Source organism: Crassostrea angulata, chromosome 3 (assembly GCF_025612915.1).
Source record: "Crassostrea angulata isolate pt1a10 chromosome 3, ASM2561291v2, whole genome shotgun sequence".
Classification (NCBI taxonomy): domain Eukaryota; kingdom Metazoa; phylum Mollusca; class Bivalvia; order Ostreida; family Ostreidae; genus Magallana; species Magallana angulata.
Genome location: NC_069113.1, coordinates 31,917,678 through 31,931,350, shown reverse-complemented (window position 1 = coordinate 31,931,350; position 13,673 = coordinate 31,917,678). Strand labels below are relative to the sequence as shown.

The following is a 13,673-nucleotide window of genomic DNA, read 5'->3' as shown; positions in this document are numbered from 1 at the left end:
AATAGAAAGTTCCGTTGTTATTAATTTATTGTGCGCCCTTAAAGCACATTGAATTTTGATCCCGACTTTTAAATACGCTCTTTTTTTTAAACCAAAGTTCAAATCTGAACTTATGCATGTTACCGCCTTTAAAATAAAAAAAACCCCCAGTAATCAAGATCTTTACATTGACACCATTTAAGGTGATAATATATTGCATTTGAGACAAGCTGATTAATTACACATCACCTAACACAACACACTTTAACATCGAAAACACCGCTATAAAATACCGTATGTGGGGAAGTTAATAACTTACATGTATCTAAGCGATAAGAGGGGTTATGAGATAAGAAGTTTCAATGTTTATATAAGTAAGAAATCAAATGAGTTCATGTTATTTTAAACACATTGGTTTACAAAAAATATTATGCATCTACAATTCATTGCTGTGAATAATTACGCATTTAAACTTTACGGATTTATAAGTATATGGTAATAAAATTAACATCATGAAAAATAATGAGTTATCTTATAAAAGAAACATGCACCAGCGGTAAGCAGAGGCAACTCTGGTAAAATGTATTATTCGTATTTACAACGTTTGCACATATATTGGCTGAAAACAGTATGTCATATCTACATTACTTTGGGACAACATACATAGTTTCATATCCTATTAATTGCCAGACAACGTAATTTGGCACGAAATGTTAATATATTTTTTGTATTATTTTGTTTCCTATAAACATTGAACACGTTGTTGTTTGATTTTATTTTGTTAAAAATGAAATTAATATACCGGTAACAATGTTGTGCTACTGCCTAAGTTCAATTAATCAAAAGTATCAGAGAGAGCAGAACATTTAACAGTGAATATTAATAAACAAAGCTCATCAGTATATAGTAATGAACTATTTATTATAAAACAAGTTCTATTGATTCTAATTTAATTGATGGTTACATTTTATAAAAATGAAAGTGATTTGACTTAAACTAAAATTGTTTTATGCAATATTTACAGGTTTTCACAAAACAAGGGACAGACAGAAGAAAGTACAAGAAAAATGACATGGTGGTCGTAAAGATTTCTAAGACAGAAGTTAACATTGGTGAAGTGCGCAGTGCAAATGGGGAAGACCTTGAATTGAACATTTTCAAAAGGAATAAGGGTTGCTTCACGAGTACTGATCATATTGTCAGTGTTAAACTAAGTTCCTGTTTTGCGACTGGTTTTCAATTAACTAACAGTAAAAACATTCCATCAAAGATTAAAGAGAGAATCGCGCAGGAAAATCTTAAGTTAGTGTGATTCACAAGATGCATTACATAAATAGAGATGCCAAGAATATCGAGATTTTCAATACATGATCAAACTTTAGTTACTATGATTTCTACCACATATATATATATATATATATATATATATATATATATAAGATTACAATGAAACCGGTGCGGTTTTGAATCGGCTTTCAGTTTATATATATATATATATACACAAATAAATACTTGGTGAAGATAACGATATAGAAAAAGTGTGTTTTCGTCAGCTTGAATCTTTAACTAAATCATTGAAGATAAATATAATTGATATATTATATATAACTAATTAATTCTGCATGTTTTGTGCTGCTCCATTCTAGTCTCCTTGATTACTTATTCATTTAGGACAGACATTTATAGCGTTGAATATCATCTTGTCATTGTCAATTGATATCAATTCATATTCATGAACAAATGTATTCTAAACGTAACAACAGCGTTAAGTTTGATTTGAGCATCTTTTGAGAGTTTCTTAACAAGTGGTTGTTAAGAAATACATTGTTATTGCTTCCAGAGTTATCTTACCTTTATTATTAAGAATAAATTCTTTATCAACAAGTTGTTAGGCGTTGCACACAGAAAAACTTAACTTCTGACATTCTTAACAAGCAGTTGTTAAGAAGTTTCAAATTCAGGTTTGTGAAGGATTGCAAATGTTAAACTTGATTCGTTGCCTAATTCTTACCAACCAGTTGTTAAAACCAACAACTTTTACAAATTTCCTCAATCTTTCCCAATGGCGTTTAGATTTCGGCATTCTTAACAATCAGTTGTTAAGAGTTGCTCTCTGTGAAGCAAATTCTGATATTCTAACCAAGCAGTTGTTTACACGGTTTTGTAGAGGTTTACAAACCGATAACTTGATTTTTTGCTTGATTCTTGCCAACCAGTTGTTAGGACTTGCAAACTTTGCACTGTGAGAGATTATGGCATTCATAACAATCAGTTGTCATATTTTGCATCAAAAGCCATCTTTGATAATCTAAACATGAACTTGTTACATGCAGTAACGGTTTTATTGTAAACACAATTTTCTTAACAAGTAGTTGTTAAGAAAATTTTATGAATCACAAACTGCTACTGATTGTTAAAAGTGGATTTTAGCAGTGTCAAAATAATTTTTATTTAGTTTGTAAAAGCTATTCTTAACAATCAGTTGTTAAGAAATGCAAGCTTGGAATATTCTACCTTACAGTTTTCTGAATTGTTTCTCGTTGTATTTTTATTCACAATTTTTTATAAGCCTTATGTCTTGAAATCGTCTATTATGTTTTAAATAAGCAGTTGTAAGGCAGTACCTTAAACGTGGTATTCTTAACAAGCAGTTGTTAAGAAAATTCTTAAACCCTACTCTTGCAGTGATGAGGGAAAGCTGATATTTTCCCTTCACAATTCATGAGTTGTCAGACCATGCTTGGTTCTTTTGTTGTTATATTTTTTTAATACTGAAATCAATTTTCTTAACAAGCAGTTGTTATTCATTGGAAATAAAAACTTTATTAAATGTGCATTGTTTTCAGTTGTTTTCTATATAATTAACAACCAGACAAAGAATTTGATCAAATGGAATTGATCAAGTTAAAATGGAATGTGTTGTATCGATTTTGTACTATATAACCCATAATACAAATGACGCCAAATTGAGGCGCCGGCGGGGTTTGCTTATTTATAGTTAAAGATTTAATAGTACGATGGCTTAAAATTATATAAATATAAGTAATAAGGAATCATTCTTTGAATATTATAAGGTGATAATTTCGGTCGGGGCGTGATCAAATCTATCATAAAGCCCTTCGGGCTTTATTGGATTTGATCACGCCCCGACCAAAATTATCACCTCATAATACTCAAAGAATGATTCCTTATTCCTTATTTAAAGTGACCAAAATTACTGAGATCAGATTCTATGTTTGTACATGTCGTAATAAAGGCACAAACACTTTAAGCATCAAAAGCAATTCAATAAATACATTTTACTTTTATATAATTTATTTCACAATACATGTAATGCATTTGACATAATCATTACATAATGGGATTCCATGATAACATTACAAAGAGAGAGCTTACATGTATTATAGGTAAACTTTATGGCTGGTGTATAATATCTCAATCCCCCTCCCCATTAAAAACGCATACATATAAGATATCTATGAGCCAATGCTCACAAGTGATACCCCTGCACTGATGTGAATATACAAAATAAGCATTTAACTGGAGGTTGACTGAGAATTTTGAAAAAATGAATCCAACTATATTGCCTTCTTCAACTAATAGAAGTAAAACTTTCCAGCATCTGCAATTTATAGTTGCTGAAAAAATATAATTTCAAAATTTAATCTAAAAATGAACAAAAGCACAGGTCATTTGACAAGAAGTTGATGTCCAATTGGTACGAAAACATTCCACCATATGACATGTCTAAACAAAGAGAGTTTTAAAATTTCAAGCATCTACGATTAACAGTTGCTGAGAATTAAATCTTTAACTAAAATTTATTTAAAAACTTGGGCTAAAAAAAAAATCATTTAACAGGAATGAAGATGACATCCCATTGGTATGAAAATAAAATGGCATGCCTAAAAAAAGAGTGTGTTCAATTTGAAGCATCTGCATTTAAAAGTCGCTGAAAAAAAATGTGACAGTGAGTTTTTACATGTACGAACGAACAGACGGACACACGGGTAAAACAGTTTCTGAAGCAGAGGTATAAAAACTAAATAATGTAGATACGTGCATGTACATATACATGTAAATGTATCTGATTTGTTAAAAATTTAAGACTGTAAAGCTGGTTAATACAATTCAGCTGAAAATACAAGCAACATCATCTGACACCCATGAGTGATTACACCTTTTACTTATTAAGTCGTTATTATATAAGATTCATTAAATGTGTGATGCTCTCCTGCAGAAATATGTAGAGTTGACGAGCAGAGGTCCAGTCTCCCAGGGCATCTGGCAGAGGCAGACCATGCTGGTGCAAAATTAATGTTGCCACATGTGCAAAATCTTCATCAATTTGTTTGAAGTTGTTTGACACAAGTCCCTGTAAACGAGCCACTGTATTGTGAGGAACTGAATGTATGTACTGTGAAGCACCTGAAATGAAAAATTATTATGTTGAGTTGTGCATAATTTTTCATTATGAAACATGCTTACCGTATACACAATTTCAACGAAAGAAAACGTTGCCCAGTTCAGGCCTTGATGTTCAACCAAGTAGCCTGTAGATGAATCGACCTGTCAGGAAATCTAATAGTTGCATTTTAATTGTCATTTTGGAGTAACCCTCATCCAAGACTTCTCTTACTGTTGCCCCCATTTTAATTTCTGGTGTTTACCAACAGCAGCAAGTTAAGCAATTGACTCAAGAGACTAAAAAAATGTTCGCTATATTTGGCCACAATTGTCACCCCACTCTAAACAAAAATCCTGAACCCCTTTCCCATGGGCAGAAAATTTCATAACTTTAGAAGAAGACATTCTGGGCATAACAACAATGCATTATCTTCCATCACTGAAAGTACTGAAGTAAATATAAATAAAATTGTATGCATGGCCATATTTACACTTTACTTTCCTCTAATCCTTAAAAAAAAAGAAATCATTAATTCTGGAGAAAAAGTTAAAAATGTCAAAAATTTAAAGACAGATTGACTATAAACAAAATGTGATCAGGAAAGCTCAATCCTAGCCTTTTGCTCAGGTCTTTTAGCTCAAATGAGCTTAAAATATTCATGTGCAATGTACATGTTCATGTAAATAAATCATGCCTCAATTTACAATGATTACTGCATTCTGCATAATATCTACCAGTACATATGTAGTAGTAATATTTAATAATAAAATAACATCATTTTAAAGTTTTACACATAACTTCAACACAGTCAATATCAATTAATATGTATTAAGCAATGTTTCTCAGGAGATTCTTACCAACAATCTCTGGATTTTTAAACAACACATCTGGAATGCCTTGTACTGTATCTCCTAATTTCTGTCGCCGAATCAAATGGTTATTCCATTGCTCCATTATTTCCTTTAAGTCTTTCTTTATTAGTGGGAGGTAAACATACTGAATGCAGAGTCTATATAAATTTCAAATCTTATATTAGTCAGATGTTTCTTAACAGTAAATTTATATTTACTTTTACAAAAATTATACATGGTAGAGGATTTATGAGCAGATACCAATTGTGTCCATACCTGTGTATAGGATTTCCTAGCACCAGCAAATCTTCATACACCAAATCCTAAAGGAAGAAATATTAAACACACAAAATGTCAAATAAATACATTACAATCATTTAATTTATACAATGTACATGAAAATGTATATACATTCAGGGAAATAGATCCTTCAGACCATGTGATCCATTTCAGTCCTCTGCACATGCAATTTATTGAATGGTACATTTACCGTATACATAATAAATACGTGAAATTTTATAACAATCAAATGTTGGTCTAGCACCCCCAACCCCACCCACAAATTTAGTCTAGTCACAATTTTCGACCACACAAAGTACACATCATCAACTATGACATCAATTGAAAAAACTTTTTCATTTAAATAATATATACACAAAAAATAGTATGAGAGTTTAATTTGTGCTACCGTGCAAAGAAAACCAAGTTTAAACTTCATGAATACTGTTGTGCATTTATGTAGTAAAAACTCAACATAACCTGTGCCTGTAAACAAGTATCTAGCAAAATGACAGATGTTCAGCAATCAGTACAAAATATCACTTACATGTATTAATTATGTCTAAAATTAACACTAAACTGTAAGAGTATAAATTTTTCAAGTATTGTCAATGAAATATCCCATTCAATTTGCTCACAGTCATTTTTAAAAAGAATACCTTGAAATGATGTATCCAAAAATCTGCCCTCATTTGTCTCAAAAGACCCCAGAACCTCTCAATCCTCTGCAATGACATGATTTACATGTTCTTATCTTACTTTAAAACACAGGGACTATGAGATCACACCATGGTCTTAACTAACTGGAGAAACATATTTATAGAACTCATGGACACTTGTGCTATAATATCATGTGAGCTCAAAAATTCACTTATAAAATATTTCTATTTTATTGGTGCTCACCTGATTTGCTGTAGATGTTCCCAAAGTAACCGAACTGCAATTTTCTTTCAAACAGGAATGAAATGTGGCAATGATTCCATTTTCTGTTCCGGGATCAGCACGGATTTTCTGAGGACAGCCTATTAATGCATGAAATAAAAAAAATATAGAAAATTCTCAATATTGGTTAACATTAATCTGTCATAAATTAAATCCGAGCACCCAAGCAGATTCTATTGCATTGCAATGCTAAAATGCATTTTCATTTCTTATTGCTGGGGCACCTGAGATAAAAAAGGAAGAAAAACCCAGCTGAAACTGGAAACTATAAACATAATGTAGCATACAGTTAATAACATTTGTCAAGATTGAAAACAAACTGTCAGAAAAAAGTCTAACCTTTTAGCAATTGCACAGCACTAAGATAATATTCAGCTACAACCTCTGGCCGTTTATTGGTTATATCTGCCTCCAACCATATCACTCTTCGAGAAAACCTTTTAAAATAACAATACATTATCAACTATTTTTAAGTATGCTACAGAGATCATGGCAATTAAGCAATTAAAATCAATACATTTACTTTATTTTTGGCACATAGTTTACTCATAAGTTGACCTTTCATTGGAAAAAAATTCAAGGAAATTGTATGGTTGAAACATTCTCCCCCGAAACTTCTTATCTAGTAATTCTATACCCCCTGCCTTAATGTTATATATACCGGTACATGTACAGTGTAGGTATTAATTTTCATCAACATGAGTAAGAATGTTCGAATTAGAACAGGTTTGATTTAAATGTGTGAAAATTACATGCATGAAACAGTTAAAAATGTATGGGGTGTTCTTTTTTTTACAAATTGTAGAAAAGTATAGTAGATTTACCCATCGATGCACCCATGAATGCTTATTCCAAATGGCTTAAGCTTATCATATCCATCTATAAGGAAAAGGTACATAAAAATGATTGAAGGAGGATTATCATAATTAAGACATCATCAACATATAATGTTAATGCTTTAGGCTTCAATGAATATGAATCCTATTAAATCTACCTCATTACAATCTATGAATGCAGTAAAAACACAACCCTATTTTGTACAGTGGTATTTTTTTGGAAATCAAATAAAACGGAACCATGCACCAATAACATCAGAAACAAAAACAAGCACCAACAACAAACTTACCCAAGTGCCATACAAAGTTTGGACCCTAAATATGTAGACAAGTAAAATGATTTGTCAGTGAATAAGCTATTTGGAATATTTGGAATATTAGTGAAGCCAAAACTAAGAGTGAGAATTTCTTACCCTTATTTGGCCAATATCATAATGATTTAATAAAAGGCCATAAAGGAACAAAAGTATCTCCAATTTAAAAAAACTAACAAAATTACAATAACAATGTTAAAGATTCATCCCTTAGTACTAAAAAAGACTTGTACGTATACATTTTTATACAATCATTTAAGGTCTAGATCTAGTAAATGAAAGGTGCCTAAAAGTTTATGAAATTCAGGATATATGTTAGGTTTGTCCAGTTTCGAATAATGAAATATAGAATGCCTACAGTCTCTCCAAAAATAGCATTAAACAAGATATTGGCCTCCTCTTTAAAATAATGCCAAATTGAATATATGTATCGTGATTTCTTTCCATGATTTAATATCAAATATGTCAAGAAATTGTTTCATTTCTACATAATTCCTTTTTAGCCCTTAATTATTGGAAAAAAGAACCAAATTAATTATGACGTCATAATGGTTCAAGCACCAAATAGACACTCTGGCATCATTTACCTGATCTTGACCTTAAATCTATCATTTACCCTGCTGAAATACTGCCTTCGTCTTAGTCTTCTTTGTTTCCTTCTTCTGACTCCATCTTCATCCAAAATTTTTACTATTTCTCTTGAAATGGATCTATTTTACAAAATCAATATTTTTAAAGAGCAGTTTTACAAATTTGAAATAAAATCACCATCATGCATGGAATTAAAGATTTTTTCAGATGAAAATGGAATTTATTGTTCATCATGTTCATAAATGAACCATTACCTGGTTACATTAAAATGGTATTTCATTTTCAGAGTTCTTCTTAGGTTCTCTGAACCTGCACAACCATTTTGTATCTCTATCTGGAAGAGTTCATATCATTCCTTGTCAGAAATCTGTTATTTCAGATGGCTTAATAGTAGTGGCCATATCTAAACTACATGTATTAAAACCTCTTCGAAAAGAAGAGTTCAATATATACAAAGACTTGAAATTAGACTAAATATCCTAGCTGGAACATGTCAGCATTTATTTTTACCTTAAGTAGAGAACTCAATACATATCATATTTCTAGGTGCATCTGAGTGCTAATTTGTTGACCATTCAGCCTCCTTAATTGTCATACATAATACTTTATAGATAAATATGGGTTTTTTTTTAAAGTAGCTTGTTGCAATTATACCTGTGACTTTTCAAATACTTCATCTATATCAATATCCGCAAGCCTCCTTTTCAAACCAAGTCTAGGGAGTAGTTTTCTAACTAGGCAATTATAACTGCATAAAATGAATAAATATCACATTTATGATCAGAATCCTAGTATTTGGATTACAGAATGCATTAAACTCTATTACAATATTTCTAAGATGTGAATTGAATACACACACACATATCAATCAGACATTGTTTTAGTTACCTTATATCATAATTATTGTTTCTCTGGATTAGGTAATGGATAAGTCTGCTGTTGAAACCCTTATAAAAGTACTCCTTGATTTTCTTGTGTAGTTCTAAAGTAGAAAATAAAGCAATCAATGTGAAGATTTGTGAAGATAAGAAATAATGAAAATCTCATAATAAATATACAAATTTAAAGGAGAAAATCAGTTAGTAAACCTTATTGAATGCCAATGTTCAGGAGATAAATGATCATAGTTATCATCAATTATATTATTAGAAAACAATAGTAACTGCTTTGGTAATTTGGCTGCACTGAACATATACATATTACAAGTGAGATATTTCAATTCTTACCTTGTTGATTCATTTCTTTTAAACAAACTGAAATACAGGAGAAGAGTTGTAATTCAAATTCAAACAAACAACACATATGCCTCCTTGCAAGGTCAAAATTTAAAAGGATACATTTTGCATTTAGATTGTTGAAAATGATAAACAAAGGCTTCCATTAAGATATTAAACAGATATAAATAATAACCCACCAGTCGTCCCAGGGTCTTTGATATTGTAAACTTTATATATATAGGGTTCTAAAGAAACTGATTGGTTTAAATGTACATGACCTATTTATTAATAATATTCAGACTTTTCTTTAATCCGGCCATGTTACCTAGAATTTTTTTCAACCATAAATAACTAAAGAGCAGACCAAGCAGCTTTCATATACAAAGTATATAAATCCATCTAAAATATGGTTATAAGAACTTCATTTTCTTGTATTTACGATTACAGTTATACAGCATTTCACCATACCAATTATAGAAAAATATATCTTAACTTTGTCCTAAAAAAAACCCATACCCATTCTGTTGAGACGGTCAGACCGGTTCGAATACCAGCGCCTGCTAGCTCAGTTGGTAGAGCACCTGACTAGAGAAAATTCAGGGGGCCTGGGTTCGAATCGGTCTGGTCCATCATTAATTCTCCCATCCCATTACATTTGGTGCCGTAATTTGAACTGGCATTGACCTCCAATGCTTTATAATCTTTAATCCATTAATCAAACACAAGGTGTCATACACTTAATCAAACAATAGAAATGCAAGTTTTCCTTAAAACTGCTCAAACGCAGCGATGTTTTAACTATTTTTGCTCTGGATTCCTTTTATAAAACTAAACAGTACAAATATAGATTGACAGTAAGAGCATTCTTTTATTTGATTTGTATGTGTTATACACAAGAAGTACATTATATCAATGTACAAATTTTCTGTAATTATTAATGCAAAATAATTCCTTTAATCTGTCCTCTTCTTGTGTTTGTAAGACTACACATACTGTCAGAAAATGTGACTGTCACAGTTTTTTTTACCTCAAAGGTTGTTTTTATACTTGATAACCCATCAATGCCAAAATACACATCACATCCAGACATGTGCACAGCAACAGTATACAACTTATCTTTTTCTAAAGTAACATTGTTTGCAAAAATAAATGAAAATTCACACTCCTCAGTCAACTCTTCACGTACTTTTTCCTTCAGAAGAATATTTTCATCACACGATAATGCTATTTCAACTAAGACTGAGACATTGTAGTTGCCATACAAAATTATTCCATGAAGTTGCATATTTTTATCTACAGAAACTACAAGTCTATCCCCATTTAGTTCATCACATTTCCAAGTATTTCTTGGACTTCTTGAAAAAAACCTAACAATCTTAATGTCCTTGTCTGACTCACACATACGAGAATGAAAAGCTGGACCAACAGTGTCCTTACAAACATTCAATGAATTTAAATATAATAGTATTTTCATTGCATAATCATCACTAATAATATTTTGGTACACAACATTTTCAATGAAAAAAGAGGCGGACATTCTGCCAAACCTGATATTTGGAACAATTTTTTCCCAAGTGTCTGAAACATTTCTAAATTCTGAATGCATCCACTTCACTATCAACAAAAATAGCTTCTCTTCATGCATACACAATGTGTTTCGCTTAAGCATCAAATTAACTAGATCTACAGGGTATTGGAAAAACATTTCATTTGCAGGACTATTGGACAGAATATCTCTTGCATATTTGTCAATGTATAACAATGATGATGACACAACATCTTTCAAACCAAATTTGTGCGAAATGAGTAAAACAAGCACGGCTTTATCAACACATATGGACTGTTGAAGAAAATCTAAACATTTTACAGACAAATCTGTAATCATATAAAACTGTGATGCCTGTATCACATCTTCAACATTTTCAAATGATAAATCAATCTCATGTGTGTACAGAAATTCAATAACAGATCTTGTTAGCGAAGGCAAAAAATCATGACAAATAACTGCCTTTTTTGATTGGTTTGGGTCCCAATTTTCACTCAAACATGTTCTAAACCAATCACTGCCGAGTATAACAACTGTCCTGTGTGCCCTCAGGGTAGTTCCATCTGATAATGAAATTTCCAGATCGCAAAACTCTTGCTGATGGAAGGCTTTAATAAGTTTCTCACCCAGTCTTGCCATCACAGCTGTGATAAAATGTCAAGATGTTCCTTAGTCAAAATAAATTCCAATTGCTTTATGTGTGACTATTTCAAGCAGTAGTCAACTCTTCATATTATATGTACTTCCATTAATTTTTTTCTACATAATCAAGGCTACCACTGTATCAAGCTTGATGGTTGCAAAGCAAATGCTTTCAACCCCCCCCCCCAAAAAAAACAGAGAGAGAGAGAGAGAGAGAGAGAGAATTTGAACTAGCATTGACCACCTATGCTTTTAATTCTTTAATCCATTAATTAAACCCCAATAAAGAACGTAGCTTTATATCGATATATATATATATCTCTATCAAAACTTTTCCAAGTTTTCAAATGAAAGTAATTTAATTGAAAAAAATTGACTATGCAAAACAGATAGTTTCAACGGTGCTTTCATCAGGAGATTCATAGACTATTTTTACGTAAATTTACATGCATGTCTTATCAAATTAATAGATGGCAAAAATAAACACATTTCATCAAGAAACAGATCTTTTAAATACTGAATAAAATGTCTGAATAAAGTATAAATAGAAAATTTATCAACTTATGAAATACATAAGCATTAAAAGAAGAATTTTAAAAATCTCAGAATTACATACATACTTTTCTTCAGCTATTTCCGAAGAAACGATTACTGTTATGTTTTAGGCCTACATATGAAACATGAAACATGAGGTCATAATCGAGACTGAGCATGCAACCTTAGGTTTGAGTTTGAGTAGGCAGACAGATCCTACTGTCTGTGTTTCAAACCATTTAAATGTGCGCTCTGTCCAACTACCACACGATTTACATAATATTACAATCAAGTTTAAAGGCTCTATAGATAGTGAAACACCAGTCAGACAATACAGAAATTAAGAAATTATCATCCATCCGCAATCTCATCCAAAATTAAAAAAAAGGGAGGGGGTAGTGGTGATCCTTTTTAATCATCCAAAAAAGATATGACATATTAGCAAGCGCAGCGAGCTCCAAAGACAACGTGTACAAACGAAGGAAATTCGAGTTGAAATCTGCACATTGTTGAGCCTGCCGCATATACATGTACATGTTCTCTATTAATTTGTAGTATATGGTATAGATCTCAGTATGGTATAGATCTCAGCACTGCAGCTGAATGCACTGTCAATGATCCGCACCCTCAATGATCTACGGGGGGGGGGGGTCCCATTGAACACTTATCGTATCCTAATTAAATCACCATCCAAGACCGGGGTTTTTAATAATTAGTTACACCATCTATAATCTCAATTTTCAACCGAAATTAAAAGGCGAGAGAGATAGCGAGGGGGGTCAACTCTTGCTGTTGATGCAAAGATACCAGACCCTGCTGCATATATGTATATTTATTTATTTATTTATTCGCCAAATCAAGGGCCCTCAGGGTGCATATACATTAAAAAAAAAATAATATCATAATTATAACAAATAATGAATGAAATAATAGCCCACATTATGTCCAGCTTCGTATTACAGGCAACAATATGCGAAATGATTCATTAATACAATGAAATATATGTATGGGATTTATGCATGTATCTGTGTGAAATAATGTGTGAACACAACAGCTATACAGAAACAAAGTGGCCTGAAAACAGAGAGTATCAATTCAAGGGACGGTGGTCTACTTGTACTCAAAGTGTTCAAGCCAGTATGCTTTTACATAACATAACAACACCCCCCCCCCCCTAAAAGTAAATAGATTGCATATATGTAGTTGATTTATTACAGTGATACGAACAGTCACACATGTACATCTGTATATGCTTCCCTCGTCTCAACGGTCGCATATCGTAATTTGTAAAACATATTACTAAAAAACAGTGTTTAAAAAACTGTTCCATTCGTTTAGTTTCATTTAGTTTAAAATCACTAACATACCTTCTCATAAGCTTCTCAGATCAATCCTTCTACCGTCAGACTACAATTACAGACCGTTATCATGTGCCTTCGCCTTCGGTGCCTATTCAGTTCTTAATACTACAGCAAAACTCGTTTATAACGAATTTCAAGGGACCATAGAAAAAACTTCGTTATAGCCGTAATTC

The 13,673-nt window shown here is 31.8% G+C and overlaps 3 protein-coding genes across 5 annotated transcripts in view; all 3 read right to left on the bottom strand.

The window, feature by feature from the left end:
• The window catches only part of LOC128175042 (E3 ubiquitin-protein ligase XIAP-like), a 79,803-nt gene that overhangs the window by 32,265 nt on the left and 33,865 nt on the right, over positions 1-13,673 (bottom strand). The gene's annotated exons all lie outside the window — the stretch shown is intronic.
• LOC128175040 (uncharacterized) lies at positions 3,277-13,616 on the bottom strand. Of its 2 annotated transcripts, XM_052840425.1 has the most exons (14): positions 13,507-13,616; positions 9,427-9,453; positions 9,089-9,182; positions 8,855-8,948; positions 8,455-8,534; positions 8,226-8,319; positions 7,586-7,610; positions 7,284-7,338; positions 6,799-6,896; positions 6,421-6,539; positions 6,177-6,242; positions 5,515-5,561; positions 5,245-5,396; positions 3,277-4,407 (listed from the first exon to the last, which is right to left on the bottom strand). In XM_052840425.1, exons 2-14 carry the CDS (start codon positions 9,437-9,439, stop codon positions 4,181-4,183), a joined length of 1,164 nt encoding a protein of 387 aa, XP_052696385.1. In that variant the 5' UTR covers positions 9,440-9,453; positions 13,507-13,616; the 3' UTR covers positions 3,277-4,180. The 2 variants fall into 2 exon arrangements, with proteins under 2 accessions (XP_052696385.1, XP_052696384.1); XM_052840424.1 differs by lacking the exon at positions 13,507-13,616 and having other exon boundaries at positions 9,427-9,868.
• Positions 10,062-11,817, bottom strand: LOC128175039 (BTB/POZ domain-containing protein 1-like). The gene has a single exon (XM_052840423.1). The coding sequence runs from the start codon at positions 11,600-11,602 to the stop codon at positions 10,352-10,354; it is 1,251 nt and encodes a 416-aa protein (XP_052696383.1). The 5' UTR covers positions 11,603-11,817; the 3' UTR covers positions 10,062-10,351.